The 14,666-nt window shown below is 45.8% G+C and overlaps 1 protein-coding gene across 1 annotated transcript; it reads right to left on the reverse strand.

The window, feature by feature from the left end:
- Nucleotides 1–9,340: 9,340 nt before the first annotated feature.
- Nucleotides 9,341–9,763, reverse strand: LOC311127424 (ragulator complex protein LAMTOR1-like; the record flags this gene model as incomplete). Its single annotated transcript, XM_084159268.1, has 1 exon — nt 9,341–9,763. One exon carries the CDS (start codon nt 9,761–9,763, stop codon nt 9,341–9,343), a length of 423 nt encoding a protein of 140 aa, XP_084015394.1.
- Nucleotides 9,764–14,666: the final 4,903 nt, after the last annotated feature.

Raw genomic sequence — 14,666 nt, forward strand, 5'->3', positions numbered from 1 at the left:
TGCTGGATGGGGGAGAGGGAGAAGGGCTGAGAGCGGGAGATGGAACCCCCGGCGGATGACGACGACAACACTGCTGCTGCTCTTTCTGTTGCTTATTCCTCTCGTGTTCCAAAGGAATGTGTCAACATCCATAACTCAAAACTGGGAAACAAGCACCTCTCGCCCTCCGCCGCTCACTCTCCTCGTACAATACAAATGAGAAACTACCTCTATCACCTCTGGACAGGATGAGATAAGGGGAGGGTTAGAAGAGGGGATGGGGAGACGCCAAAAATGTTCAAAAAATGAATAAATAAAACAAATCTAAACATAAACCCTTAAGCTGTTTCTCATCAAAATGAAGAATCAAAGGATGGGAAAAAAAGGGAATCATGTAATCCTTGCTTCTTCTGGTCTCTTTGGGTTATTCTCTGAAGTTACTTGTCTGTATAATGGAGCCTCTTAGCTGGAGCGTCTCTCTCTCGGTGTGCTGTGCTCTTCTATGTGGGGGAAGTGAGAATGAGAGTGCTGGGTCTCTGTGCCCTGGTCCCTCTGAGTTAGAGTAGAGTGAGCTGGAGCTCTCCTTCTCTTCTCTCCGTCTCTCTGAGCTGAGTCCCTTTGAGTGGAGTGGTGGAGTGTTGCTTCTCTTCTCTGAGTGCCTCTTTCTCTCTCCTGTTGGGATCCCTGCTGAGGAGCTCCTCTCCCTGTCTGTCTTGCTGCGCTGAGGTGAGTCTTGTCACTCTTCTCACCTTATTTATCTGACGCAATCCCCCCCAGATGTAATCTCTTAGGATAATTGGCAGTCTATGAAAACCAGTTGGCTTTGAAGATCTATGTGTGTGAGTTTTTTTAAAAATGTTGCTTAGTTGCTTGTGTGTGTCTGTGTGTGTCAGATAGAGTAAGGGAGAGGCTGTTTTTTCTCCCCTCCTATCCCGCTCTCTCTTTCTCTCCTCTACCCCTCCCTCTCACCCTGTTCCCTCCCCTTCTGAGTCCAAGTCCTACCAGTTGCTCAGAACAGGTTAGGAGTGAATTGTGGAACTTCTCTCTCCTCAACTTCTCTCCTCTCTCTTCTTATTCCCTTATCCCCCTCTCCCCCTGTCTTGAGTATCTTTTATATTTATCTATTTTCCTGTCTTTCGCGGTCTTCCTTTTTCAGTGGTGGAAGTGTTGCCAGACAGGTTAGGTCTCTCTTGACTTCAGAGTCTTATCAATGGCACCTGGGTGCTTCTGACCAATGCTGGTATCCTCCTTAAAGGGTGAGGCTAGGAGCATTGTCTTCATCTATTTCCTTAGGGCCTCTTCCTCTTTTTAGAAATAGATATTTGCTGAGGAGTTTGCTCTTTATCCTTTCATTATGAGTGGTAAACAACATGAGAGAGATGTACCTGTAAAATACAGTCAGGACCATAATTATTGGCACAGTTGGTAAAGATGAGCAAAAAAGACTAAAATAAATAATACGAATACTGAGCTATATTGCATGCAAAAAAAGGGGAAATTATATTATTTTATAGTATAATTTTACTAGTGTAATTGCTCAGAGAGAGATTTTGTTTAACAAGTGATAAAACAAATCTCAAAAAGATAAGGGTCAAAATTATTGGCACCCGTTTTCAGTACTCCAGCACCCTACCCTTGCGAGGACAGTGGCACTGAGCCTTTTTCTAAAATGTTTTATGAGGTTGGAGAACACATTGGGAGGAATCTTAGACCATTTCTCCATACAGAATATTTCCAGGTCCTTGATTTCCTTTGTCTGCGCTTATGGACTGCCCTCTTCAATTCAAACCACAGGTTTTCAATGGGGTTCAAGTCCGGAGACTGAGATGGCCATTGCAAAATGTTGATTTTGTGGTCAATAAACAATTTATTTGTGGATTTGTATGTGTGCTTGGGGTTATTGTCCTGCTGGAGATTTGTCCCACTTGTAGCCAAATCTCAGCCTCCTGGCAGAGGCAACCAGGTTTTTTGCTAAAATGTCCTCGTACTTGGTAAAGTTTGTGATGCTGTTGACCTTAACAGCGGCCACAGGACTAGTGGAAGCAAAATAGCCCCATAACATAAAAGATGCACCACCATATTTTACCATAGGTATGAGGTACTTTTTTGCATATGCTTCCGTTTTTCGACGCCAAACCCACCACTTGAGGCCAAAGAGCTCTATTTTCATGTCATCTGACCATAGCATCACCTGGAGTTTGATAAACGGCATTCACACTTGGATTGGAACCGGCAGGTGGCCTAGAGGTTAGAGAGGCAAGCCAGCAACCGAGGTGTTGCCAGTTCAAATCCCAGGTCGGATGGAAAAATCTGTCGGGAAGTGAGCTGGCAACCGGAGGGTTGCTGGTATCAAGTCCTAGATGCCATTGCCTGCTGTTGTGCCCTTGAGCAAGGAACTTAACCCCCCACAAGAACAGCTCACTGGGTTCCCAATATTGCAGCCCCCCACACCTCTCCAAAAACCTGTATGTATACATGTTGGACCTTGCGTGCAATTGACCAATAAAGTCATCTTAATCTATGAAGGAATGGTCTAAGATCCCTCCCAATGTGTTCTCCAATCTCATAAAACATTTTAGAAAAAGGCTCAGTGTCGTTATCCTCGCAAGGGGAGGGTGCCGGAGTATTGAAAACAGGGGTGCCAATAATTTTGACACCTATCTTTTTGATATTTTTTTGTATTACTTTTTAAACAAAATCTCTTTCTCTGAGCAATTGTTTTAGTATAAATTAATATAATTTTTAAAATGTTTGGCGCATACAACATAGCTCAGTATTTGTATTATTTATTTTATTCAGTCTTTTTTGCTCATCTTTATCAAGGGTGCCAATAATTATGGACCTGACTGTATTACAGATCAAAGAAAAACACAATACAAAATATGCATTATTAATGCAGTATTGCTACAACATCTTGAACTTGACCATTAATAGAATTGAACCTCCTGACAAATTACAACAAAACTGAGGTTTAACCAAGTCAGGCAAAGATGTGGACAAACAGACACTACACTATACATTACGTTACAACATAAGTGATTTACTAGGCTTTTAAAACCCAAAGTAGACCTTCCGTGTGTCAGTCAATTTCACCCTTCAAAGAATCTAGGTCTCTTGTCTGGTTTGTTCGTCGTTTAATTTCCTTTTCACATTGTCAGACAAAAGCCATATCTCCGGTCCTTTCCCTCCTCTACCTATCTATCAATCATCTTGCGTTATGGTGGTCATTTTAAAGCCATTTCCACCACAGCCAAAGAAATGTCATGCATGTCTCTCAAGATCCTGACACTGCTCAGTAAGGAGTGAAACCTTTACCTTAAAGATGCAGTTCTATTGTAAGACTCCAACTTTTGTCATCAATAAATGTGACACTTTATTTGTGGTGGTTTTGGACTTCAGCCTTTTGACTTTATTCATCCGCAGGGAATCTGGCTCAGGTCTTGTGTAAATTCAGTACCTGCATCACAGACCCTTCAGACTGTCTCTAACGTCCCAGAGACGACTGGAATCCCTACCAACCATCCGAGGCAGTGAGAGAGGCCAAACAAACCATGGGATACAAGCAGGCACTCTGGGGAGGGGGATGGAGTGAGGGGCAGGGGAGGGGGGATACCAGAGAGAGAGAGTATATCTGGTCTGTACAACACTGTGCTGAATTCATTGGTTTACAATAGTAAAACACGGCAGTACATCGCTTTCACAAGCACATTTACACACTTGTTTGGTATATAAGTAACACTTCTGGGCATACACACATGAATAGGTTCTGGAAGTCATTGAGCTAGATATAAATATGCTAATAACAAGAAAGATGATATGGTCAGTTTTGATCGTATTTTATGGCTGCCTTTCCAGAACCTCTCAGATGTTGTGAATTATCCATCACAGTAAAAAAGATCAAGTGAGCTAGGGCAAACGCGATAAAAACAAACACGGAACTGCACTGAGTCCATCAAGTGAGATAAATCCTAACGACAGGTTTAAAAACCAGGAAAACAGAACATAATTCAAAATCGAAAAATTCCTCTGAATCCCATTTCTTACATGGTTGTTTGTCCAATCCGATTGTCATCTCACTAGAGAAGATGCCCCTCCCCCTCATTTCACACTGGTTGTTAGTGCTCCAACTACTTCTCTGGTAGTCTGCTGTCTGATCCCTTCTGGCCATGACTTCCAGTTTACAGTATGTTAGCTCAGCACTTAATTTGGTGTTGTACAAACAGCCTAATGTTAGCATCAACTTCCTCTGTACTATACACTGCTTCCTGTAAACCTGATGCAGGGAGGGACAAACTGAACCAGGGGAGACATTTTACATTTTAGTCATTTAGCAGACACTCTTATCCAGAGCGACTTTCAGTTAGTGCATTCATCTTACGATAGCTAGGTGGGACAACCACATATCTCAGTAATAGTAAGTAAATTTTTCCTCAATAAAGTAGCTATCAGCAAAGTCAGAGCTAGTAAGGGGGACCTACCGGAGAACAAAATATTGTTTTTCCCCAAAACACTTCTTTCAACAAGGTGCTGTTTACTGTATCAAAGTCAATCCATCTGATGCATGCATCACCCTGTCATGTATTCAACAACTAACCTTAGTTTTTATCAAAAGCAATGTGTTGCAGGTTTGAAGACAGTCAATAACCTGTTGCTCAGGTTCTTTGAATTTCATTGATTTCATCTGCATTGCTTCTCTGATACACTTCTATTGTGCAACAATCCTAATCAAACTCAGATGTTGGGAAGAAGTTCTCCACGAGAAAAAACACTTTATCACACAAGAAAACAATTTGTTGGATGTTTTGATGCACTGGATATCCGGTTTCCCCTCCAAGCTGCTTAGGGAAAGCGTGGAAACAATCACAGGGGTAGATAAAGGGTAACACTGTTAACACACTATTATCGGTCTCCTCTGATATTAGTCTACCCCTATGACTTTGGCCAGTGTTTTTCATCTGGACATAAAGCCTTTGTGTGAAGCACATCATTAAAAAAATAAGCTATGTAAATACTCTCACCATGTGAGTGTAATTTGAACCCTGTGTCCATATCATGTCAGGTAAGTTGATTGTAGAGACCCACTACTTCATAGGGAATTGTGGCAACATCAACCAAAAAAACTCTATCCATGGTTGCGTCTCTCAAAAAGGGGTTAGATTTTCAAAAATGTCAGCACTGTTCCTTATTGTTAGCTGCCCCCTTTTGAGATAGGAGAGCCTGAGAAAACTATAAAACAGCACTATTTAACGCATTCCAATCTGTCCCCATAGATTTGAATCGCTAACTTACATGTATGAGTGTAGATGGTATCAGGATAATAAGGGGTCTGAATCCATCTCTGTTACTTCAAAGATGAGGGGGTGAAATTCTACCTTGTTTCCAGCCTAGATCAGGTCTTCATGTGGGTCCTCTGTCAGGTGTTCCACTCTGGCTATAGAGAGATAATCTGTTTCAGGCAGTGCCACTTCAGAAAACTGACCACTACCATATCAAAAGAGCTGATAAAATATACTACAGTGGGCCAAAATTATGTGGACACGTTGAACATGTAATTCCAAAATCATAGGCATTAATATGGAATTGGACCCCCCTTTGCTGCTATAACAGCCTCCACTCTTCTGGGAAGGCTTTCCACTAGATGTTGGAACATTGCTGTGGGGACTTGCTTAGAGCATTAGTGAGGTCGGGTACTGATGTTGGGCAATTAGGCCTGGCTCGCAGTCGGGGTTCCAATTCGTCCCAAAGGTCTTTGATGGGTTTGAGATCAGGGCTCTGTGCAGGCCAGTCAAGTTCTTCCACACCGATCTCGACAAACCATTCCTGTATGGACCTCGCTTTGTGCACGGGAGCATTGTCATGCTGAAACAGGAAAGGGCCTTCTCCAAACTGTTTCCACAAAGTTGGAAGCACAGAATCGTCTAGAATGTCATTGTATGCTGTAGCGTTAATATTTCCCTTCACTGGAACTAAGGGGCCTAGCCCGACCATGAAAAACAGCCCCAGACCATTATTCCTCCTCCACCAAACTTCACAGTTAGCACTATGCATTCGGACAGGTAGCGTTCTCCTGGCATCCGCCAAACCCAGACTTGTCCGTCGGACTGCCAGATGGTGAAGCGTGATTCATCACTCCAGAGAACGTGTTTCTACTGCTCCAGAGTCCAATGGCGGCGAGCTTTACACCACTCCAGCCGACGCTTGGTATTGAGCATGGTGATCTTAGGCTTGTTTGCGGCTGCTCGGCCATGGAAACATTTACATTTACATTTACATTTGAGTCATTTAGCAGATGCTCTTATCCAGAGCGACTTACACTAGGTGAGTGCATACATTTTTCATACTGACATGAGGGGTGGGATGTGTGTCACGATCGTCGTAGTGAGTAGACCAATGCGCAGCGTTAGTTGCAAACATATTTTATTTATATAATGAATGCACGAACAAAACAACAAAACGTAAACGTGACGTCCTCGGTCTAACACAACCGACACGGAAACAAACCAAAACGGAACAAGATCCCACAAACACAAAGGGAAAACAGACAGTTTAAATATGGCTCCCAATCAGAGACAACCAGCAACAGCTGACACTCGTTGCCTCTGATTGGGAGCCACTCTGGCCAACATAGAAATAGCACCCATAGAATACACCATAGAACAAAAACACATAGAACTTACACACCCTGGCTCAACATATAGAGTCCCCAGAGCCAGGGTGTGACAGTACCCCCCCCCCAAAGGCGCGGACTGCGACCGCGCCTGAACATCAACAAACCAGGGGAGGGCTGGGTGGGCATTCCTCCTCGGAGGCGGTTCCGGCTCCGGGCTAGACCACCACCCTCTAATAATCCCCCCGTAGCGCCCCTGGTCCGGTCTGGCCCCGCTGGCTGGAGCTGAACTGGACATCGTAGGAGCGGATAGCTTCAGCTCCGGTGTGGAGCAGCTGACCGGTCCTGACCAGGCACCGGTGACCCAGGCACGGGTTGTGCCGGACTGACGACGCACACCCCTGGCTTGGTGCGTGGAGCAGGAACGGGCCGGACCGGGCTGACGATGCGCACCCCTGGCTTGATGCGTGGAGCAGCTACGGGCCGGACCGGGCTGACGATGCGCACCCCTGGCTTGGTGCGTGGAGCAGCAACGGGCCGGACCGGGCTGACGATGCGCACCCCTGGCTTGGTGCGTGGAGCCGGAACGGGCCTTACCGGGCTGACGATGCGCACCCCTGGCTTGGTGCGTGGAGCTGGAATGGGCCTTACCGGGCTGACGACTCGCACCCCTGGCTTGGTGCGTGGAGCAGCAACGGGCCTTACCAGGCTGACGTCTCGCACCCCTGGCTTGGTGCGAGTAGCAGGAACAGGCCGGGCCGGGCTGGCGACGCGCACCGTAGGCTTGGTGCGAGTGGCAGGAACAGGCCGGGCCGGGCTGGCGACGCGCACCGTAGGTTTGGTGCGAGTGGCAGGAACAGGCCGGGCCGGGCTGGTGACGCGCACCGTAGGCTTGGTGCGAGTAGCAGGAACAGGCCGGGCCGGGCTGGCGACGCGCACCGTAGGCTTGGTGCGAGTGGCAGGAACAGGCCGGGCTGGCGACGCGCACCGTAGGCTTGGTGCGAGTGGCAGGAACAGGCCGGGCCGGGCTGGCGACGCGCACCGTAGGCTTGGTGCGAGTGGCAGGAACAGGCCGGGCCGGGCTGGCGACGCGCACCGTAGGCTTGGTGCGAGTGGCAGGAACAGGCCGGGCTGGCGACGCGCACCGTACACTTGGTGCGAGGGGCAGGAACAGGCCGGGCCGGGCTGGCGACGCGCACCGTACACTTGGTGCGAGGGGGAGGAACAGGCTGGGCCGGGCTGGCGACGCGCACCGTACACTTGGTGCGAGAAGCAGGAACAGGCCGGGCCGGGCTGGCGACGCGCACCGTACACTTGGTGCGAGGGGCTGGAACAGGCCGGACCGTACTGGGAACACACACCACTGGCCTTAAACAGGGATCAGGAACGGGCCGGACCGGACTGGCAATACACCTCAGTACCTCTCGCCGCGCCTCTACATCTTCCTTCCCTCTTCTCACCAATGGCTCCCGTAACCTGGTGGCCTTCTGAATTCGACCCTTGTCTGCCTCCGTCAGCCCCGTCGTCCATGCCCTGTGCCCCCCCCTAAAATTTTTTTGGGGTTGCCTCTCGTCCGTCCGACGACGACACTGATTACGCCGTTGCTCCTCTCTCCGTCGCGCCTCTACCGTCTCCCTCCATGGCCGGCGATCCATCCCGGCCTGGATTTCCTCCCAGGTCCAGGACCCCTGCCCGTCCAAGATCTGCTCCCACGTCCAGGCTGCCTGCTCCTGGACACGCTGCTTGGTCCTGGTATGGTGGGATCTTCTGTCACGATCGTCGTAGTGAGTAGACCAATGCGCAGCGTTAGTTGCAAACATATTTTATTTATATAATGAATGCACGAACAAAACAACAAAACGAAAACGTGACGTCCTCGGTCTAACACAACCGACACGGAAACAAACCAAAACGGAACAAGATCCCACAAACACAAAGGGAAAACAGACAGTTTAAATATGGCTCCCAATCAGAGACAACCAGCAACAGCTGACACTCGTTGCCTCTGATTGGGAGCCACTCTGGCCAACATAGAAATAGCACCCATAGAATACACCATAGAACAAAAACACATAGAACTTACACACCCTGGCTCAACATATAGAGTCCCCCGAGCCAGGGTGTGACAATGTGTGTTCTGGGTGACAGCAGGTCCACACAGTGTCAGAACAACAGCATCCCCATGCTGACTAGTGGGTTGGCTGACTGTGGACATATTTTTTTGTCCTGTTACTGTGCTACATTTGGACATGCTTAATTACCCTCTTTTCCTAGCTGTGGTTAGTTAGTTAGTTAGTATATTACCGTAGCTGCATATCAGACGAGGCTAGCTACTCCTGAAACTCACTGCCAGAGCTAACGCCACCAGCACCCTAGCCATGCCGCGCAGCTAGCTAACCGTTTATTCATGAAATCAGACTCAGTCACTCTTCAAACAAAAAACTTTAAAATTACAAAAACTGCCCTAACACCATTATCGTTATACTACCATATGAGAGTTAAAAAATTCCTTGACGGCTGGTGAAGGAAGGATGAATGGTGGCTTTGAAAGGTGGTTCTGAGGAGTGCAGGGCAAGGTTGGTTAACCTTTTCAGCAGGGGAGGCCTGGTTGTCATAGTCCTCAGCTGGAGCAGCAGGTTGCTAGTGGCATAGCTGGGTAGCACAGGGACTGGTAATCATAGATGCATTGTGGGCATGGGGGACGGGACGGGACGGGACGGGACGGGATGAGTATTATGGAGGCCAGAGGGTAGATCAGGGGATGGCAAATTGAACCACTAGCTCTTCTTTAGCATCCACCTTGATCTGAGAGATTGCACTGTAAGCATAGGCAGCTATCTTGGACACCTGTTGTACATCCGAGTCTGGCACCAGATCACTAGCGAGCACTTGGTGCGGCTGGCTGGTGAGGGAAGGGAGAGGGAGGGGCTTCTTCTGAGACTGACTGTTACTCAACAAGGCCAGTTTTGTACTGTATTGCCGAGCTTTGTCCATGTACTCATGCTGCTCCATGCCTTGAGAGTCTGCAGCCGAGACATCGATGATGTTCAGGGCTGTCTTGGTAAGGAGGGATGTGAGTAAGGCCTGTTCGTCTGTGCGGGCTGAGGGTACACTGGCGGAGCTCCATTCTGTGCCGTTGAGGGGCTTGCTGTCGGGGTTCGGGTGGGGGAAACCCATTTCATGAAGCTCCCGATGAACAGTTCTTGTGCTGATGTTGCTTCCAGAGGCAGTTTGTAACTCGGTAGTGAGTGTTGCAACCGAGGACAGACAATTTTTATGCGCTACGCGCTTCAGCACTCGGCAGTCCCATTCTGTGAGCTTGAGTGGCCTACCACTTCGCGGCTGAGCCGTTGTTGCTCCTAGACCTTTCCACTTCACAATAATAGCATTTGCAGTTGACCGGGTCAGCTCTAGCAGAAATTTGACTGACTGACTTGTTGGAAAGGTGGTATCCTATGACAGTGCCATGTTTAAAGTCACTGAGCTCTTCAGTACGGGCCATTCTACTACTGCCAATGTTTGTCTATAGAGATTCCAAGGCTGTGTGCTCGATTTTATACACTTGTCAGCAACGGTTGTGGCTGAAATAGCCGAATCCACTCATTTGAAGGGGTGTCCACATACTTTTAAGTGTATCTTATTTATTACGCATGAATCTGATTAATATTTAATATCAGACCTAATATTTAAACCTCTGACAATAACAGCTAGTTTTCAGTTTTCCCCTCCCCATTCAGACCACTCCCAGACAGTCCTAGCAAAATTCTTGCTTGAGAAATTGCTCTTTGCTAAGAAGCTATATATATATTTATTTGACTATTTTAATTGAAAACAATCACAGTAAGGCACTTAAATGTTACCCAGAAATGATTTGATATTGAGATAAGAATGGCTGCATTGGACCTTTAAGGCTAGGTCATGTCTTGAATGACATCATTTGATTTAATTAATTATTTAATAGCAGTTCGGCTAAGCAGTTCAGCCAGTGGTTTAATGGCCTTTAATTCACTCAATGGGCTTTACTTAAATTATGTTGAAGCCAACAATGCATTACTGTAATGAGATACAGATTTAAGCTTAAATGTATACTGAACAGAAATATAAACGCAACATGCAACAATTTCAAAGAATTTACTGAGTTACACTTCATAGAAGGAAATTAGTCAATTTAAATACATTCATTAGGTCCTAATCTATGGATTTCACATTACTGGATAGGGGTGCAGCCATGGTTGGGCCTGGGAGGGCATAGGTCCACCCACTCAGAATGAGTTTTTCCCTACAAAAGGGCTTTTTACAGACAGAAATACTCCTCAGCACACCCCCTCCTCCTCCTCAGACGATCCCGCAGGTGAAGAAGGCGGATGGGGAGGTCCTGGGTTGGCGTGGTTACACGTGGTCTGTGCTTGTGAGGCCGGTTGGATGTACTGCCAAATTCTCTAAAACGACAATGGAGGTGGCTTATGGTAGAGAAATGAACATTCATTTCTCTGGCAACAGCTCTGTTGGACATTCCTGCAGTCAGCATGCCAATTACACACTCCTTGATACATCTGTAGCATTGTCTTGTGTGACAAAACTGCACATTTTAGAGGGCCATTTTACTGTCCCCAGCACGAGGTGCAGCTGTGTATGCTGTTTAATCAGCTTCTTGATATGCCACACCTGTCCAGGTGGATGGATTATCTTGGCAAAGGAGAAATGCTCACTAACAGGGATGTAAACAAATTTGTCCAGACCATTTTAGAGAAATAAGCTTTTTTTATGTATGGAATATTTCTGGGATATTTTATTTCAGCTCATGAATAATGGGACCAACAGTGTACATGTTGCGTTTATAACAAGGGGCAGTCAGTGGGATTTAGGTTAAGTTATTGTGAAAGGGTCCCTGACCAAGGGGATATTATTAAGGACGGTCTAATTCACTTTCAAGTCCGTCTGAGACAATATCTCCCATAGTTTATCTGGTTGATTTAAATTGTTTTCCTTATCAACCCCAGTCTTATTCTAGCAATATACTTATATTGCATATTTTTCTAGTTATCAAGAACTTGGAGCAGAACAAGATTTCCTGAGATTCACGTTCCCAAAAAATTCAGACAAACCAATCAAACCAGGCCGCATCGCATCCCACTTGGAAATCCATCAAACATCTACCCACATTCCACAAAATGCATTTGTGTGCCTGAATTGGAAACATAGTAAACACATCTCCCCTCAAGATTTTTAAAAAGCATCAGAAGGTGTTACAGGATGTGGAGTCTTCACAATAACAATGTGCTCCAAATGAGATAAACAAATATATTAAAACACAAAGCAAACAAAATAAAACACAATCACTTGAGTTGCTTTCCTTTCAGGTAGACTACATAACATTGGCTGTTTTGGTCATTTTCACTGATCGCACTGCAGATGGAGGAGGCTTATTTGCAAACAACAGTTCTCCATCTAACCCCTCTCCCTTCTCTCTCTCCCTAACTCTCTCTCTCTTTCGACCCCCCCCCCCCTCTCTCTCCCTCTCTCTCGCTGTCTCTCTCTCTCCCATGTTCCCTCCCTCCCCCCCTCTCTCTCTCTCTCCCATGTTCCCTCCCTCCCCCCCCTCTCTCTCTCTCTCCCATGTTCCCTCCCTCCCCCTCTCTCTCTCTCTCTCCCATGTTCCCTCCCTCCCCCCCCCTCTCTCTCCTCTCCTGGGGATCTGTGAATGGTGAGTTACTGCTTTTTGTCTTCAGAGACTCTCCCATCATCTGATCGTGAAACGCGTAATGCTGCTAAATGTTTCTGATCATCTCCTCATGTGCTGCGGCCAGTGAGCAGTGAGCTGAAGTCAACCAACTACATTATGTGTTCCCTTAACTCAGCAATTCCGTCTTGAGTACATACACTATGTTGGCATAGCTACTGACAATTAATCTGGGTTAATTGATTTATATTCATGGTCAGACAAAGCATGTACTGTTGTCCTGCACCAGCTCAAAACAGATGACTGTTCATTATGACTGGTCCCCAAGGCCTAGACTGGTGTAACTGAATGATAAGAATGGCAAAAGAAGTCTCCTACCTTGTTCCATTATTAACAAGGCTACTTAGTGCTGAGGTGAGTTTTGTGATGACAGAAAGATTTGTTCCTTAGAAGTGAGTAAATTACAGAAGTTACTGTATTTTGAGAATGATGACTCAAAATGAAGACATAATGCTTCTAATTATACTTTACATGTGAATGGAAAATATTGCCTTACTGCTTTTTAGATGCAAAGACATCTGTTACACAGACAGGATTCACTGACATCTGTCTTACAGGTTTCCATATACTATTACACTAATGCATACAGTCAAACAATAGTAAGCTTAAAAACATAAACACATGAGAGAAAGAGGAAGTAAATACACCAGGTATGAATCAAATTCTAAGACACTGCTGTTGATCTGAAAGCAGTGGAGGCTGGTAGGAGGAGCTATAGGAGGATGGGGACATTGTAATGGCTAGAATGGAATAGATGGAACGGAGTCAAACATGTGGTTTCCATATGTTTGATGCGTTTGATACCGTTCCATTAATTCCATTCCAGAAATCACAATGAGCCCGTCCTCCTATAGCTCCTCCCACCAGCCTCCTCTGTCTGAAATCAATTTAGATTTATGCAAACTGTCCTGAAATGGATGTAACGATGATTGGTAACTTTTCTACCTCCTGGGACTAATATTACGCTACAGACCATCTGAACATTCAACGTTGCACTGCTATCTCTGTCTCATACCACTAAGGGAACTATAACACCATGACAAAAACATTAGGTGGCCAGTGCTTAAATATTCATGGTCAAAGTGTTGGCTATTGGTGAATAATGTATTGGCAGGATTAGTTCTGGTTTCAGGGAAAGCGAGTGAGCAGATGAATTAATCATTGTACAGAGCCATTCCTCCATTTCAGGGAATGGGGAGAGGCGATGAACAGACTTTGTGGCTGTCACATTTAACCAACCAGCAAATACACTTTAAGAATTTTACAGGACCATAAGAAACTAAATATGAAATGACACTGGCAGAACTACAGTCACATAGGCAAAGGGTTGTAAATTGTTTTTTGAAATAAAATACAAAAAGATTGTCTTTGATTCTTATGGTCCTATTATTTATTTCACTAAGCGGAAAGTTAAAAGCGAAAGTCTGTAACCAATCAACGGTCCTATCATTAAAATGTGAGCAGAGTGCCAAACAGTCTTGTTGTCTGAGAGCTTTAAAATAAGCAGGCAATTTCATGTGAGTCATAAAAGTCTGAATGGTGGTTGCCGTCAGAGCGAAGGGGAATGTCTTAAGTGATGCTGTTAGGATGATAAAGAGCTTTAGGTACACCTTTAGAGATGTCAATGCACACTTGCACCCCCCCCACCCCCATCCCCTAAAAGGCAGTTGCTACAGAGAAGTGACTTTCTGTTTGAAGTTCTGCTTCCTGTCTGAAGTTTACCTTAAAAAAAAAAAAAGAAGTCTACATACCTATAAAAACAGTTTAATTGACGTGTTTGTAAGGTGTTTTAGACATATTTTCAGAATGATCAGGACCCTATAGCAATGCTGACTCAATAAAAATGACTATTTAGTACGGTATGTGTGATAAGTAAATATCTCCAAAATGTCAGTTAAGGTAAGTGAATTTTGAGGACTCTATCCCTTTAACCTGGGTCCAGAGGTTGTATAAAGGTCAAGATAATTGACTTTAATTGTGTGAGGTGGTGGAGTGCTTAAACTGAGGGAGGCACACATGGCGCTCCCATCGGACTCTACGTTCTGTGATTAATCGTTGCGTCAGCTGTCATGTGTGAAGCCTCACCTCCCCTATGTGGTTTTATCTGATGTCCAGCTCTTCTATGGCAGATATGAACTGTTAGGAACGGAAGCTCTGAAATGAGCGCCAGGTGTATGTAGGTGGGAAGAGGCTAGGGGCAATTAGTCCAAAACACTTCCAGGCCCTTTGGAATAAGGGGACCTCCTGTAGGTCAGACTCAACAGGAGATGGGAGCCATGAGTTCACTCCATAGTTAACAAATCATATATCAGGCCCAGATATCTAATATTCAACATACTA

Source organism: Coregonus lavaretus (assembly GCF_964263955.1).
Source record: "Coregonus lavaretus genome assembly, chromosome: 4".
Taxonomy (NCBI): domain Eukaryota; kingdom Metazoa; phylum Chordata; class Actinopteri; order Salmoniformes; family Salmonidae; genus Coregonus; species Coregonus lavaretus.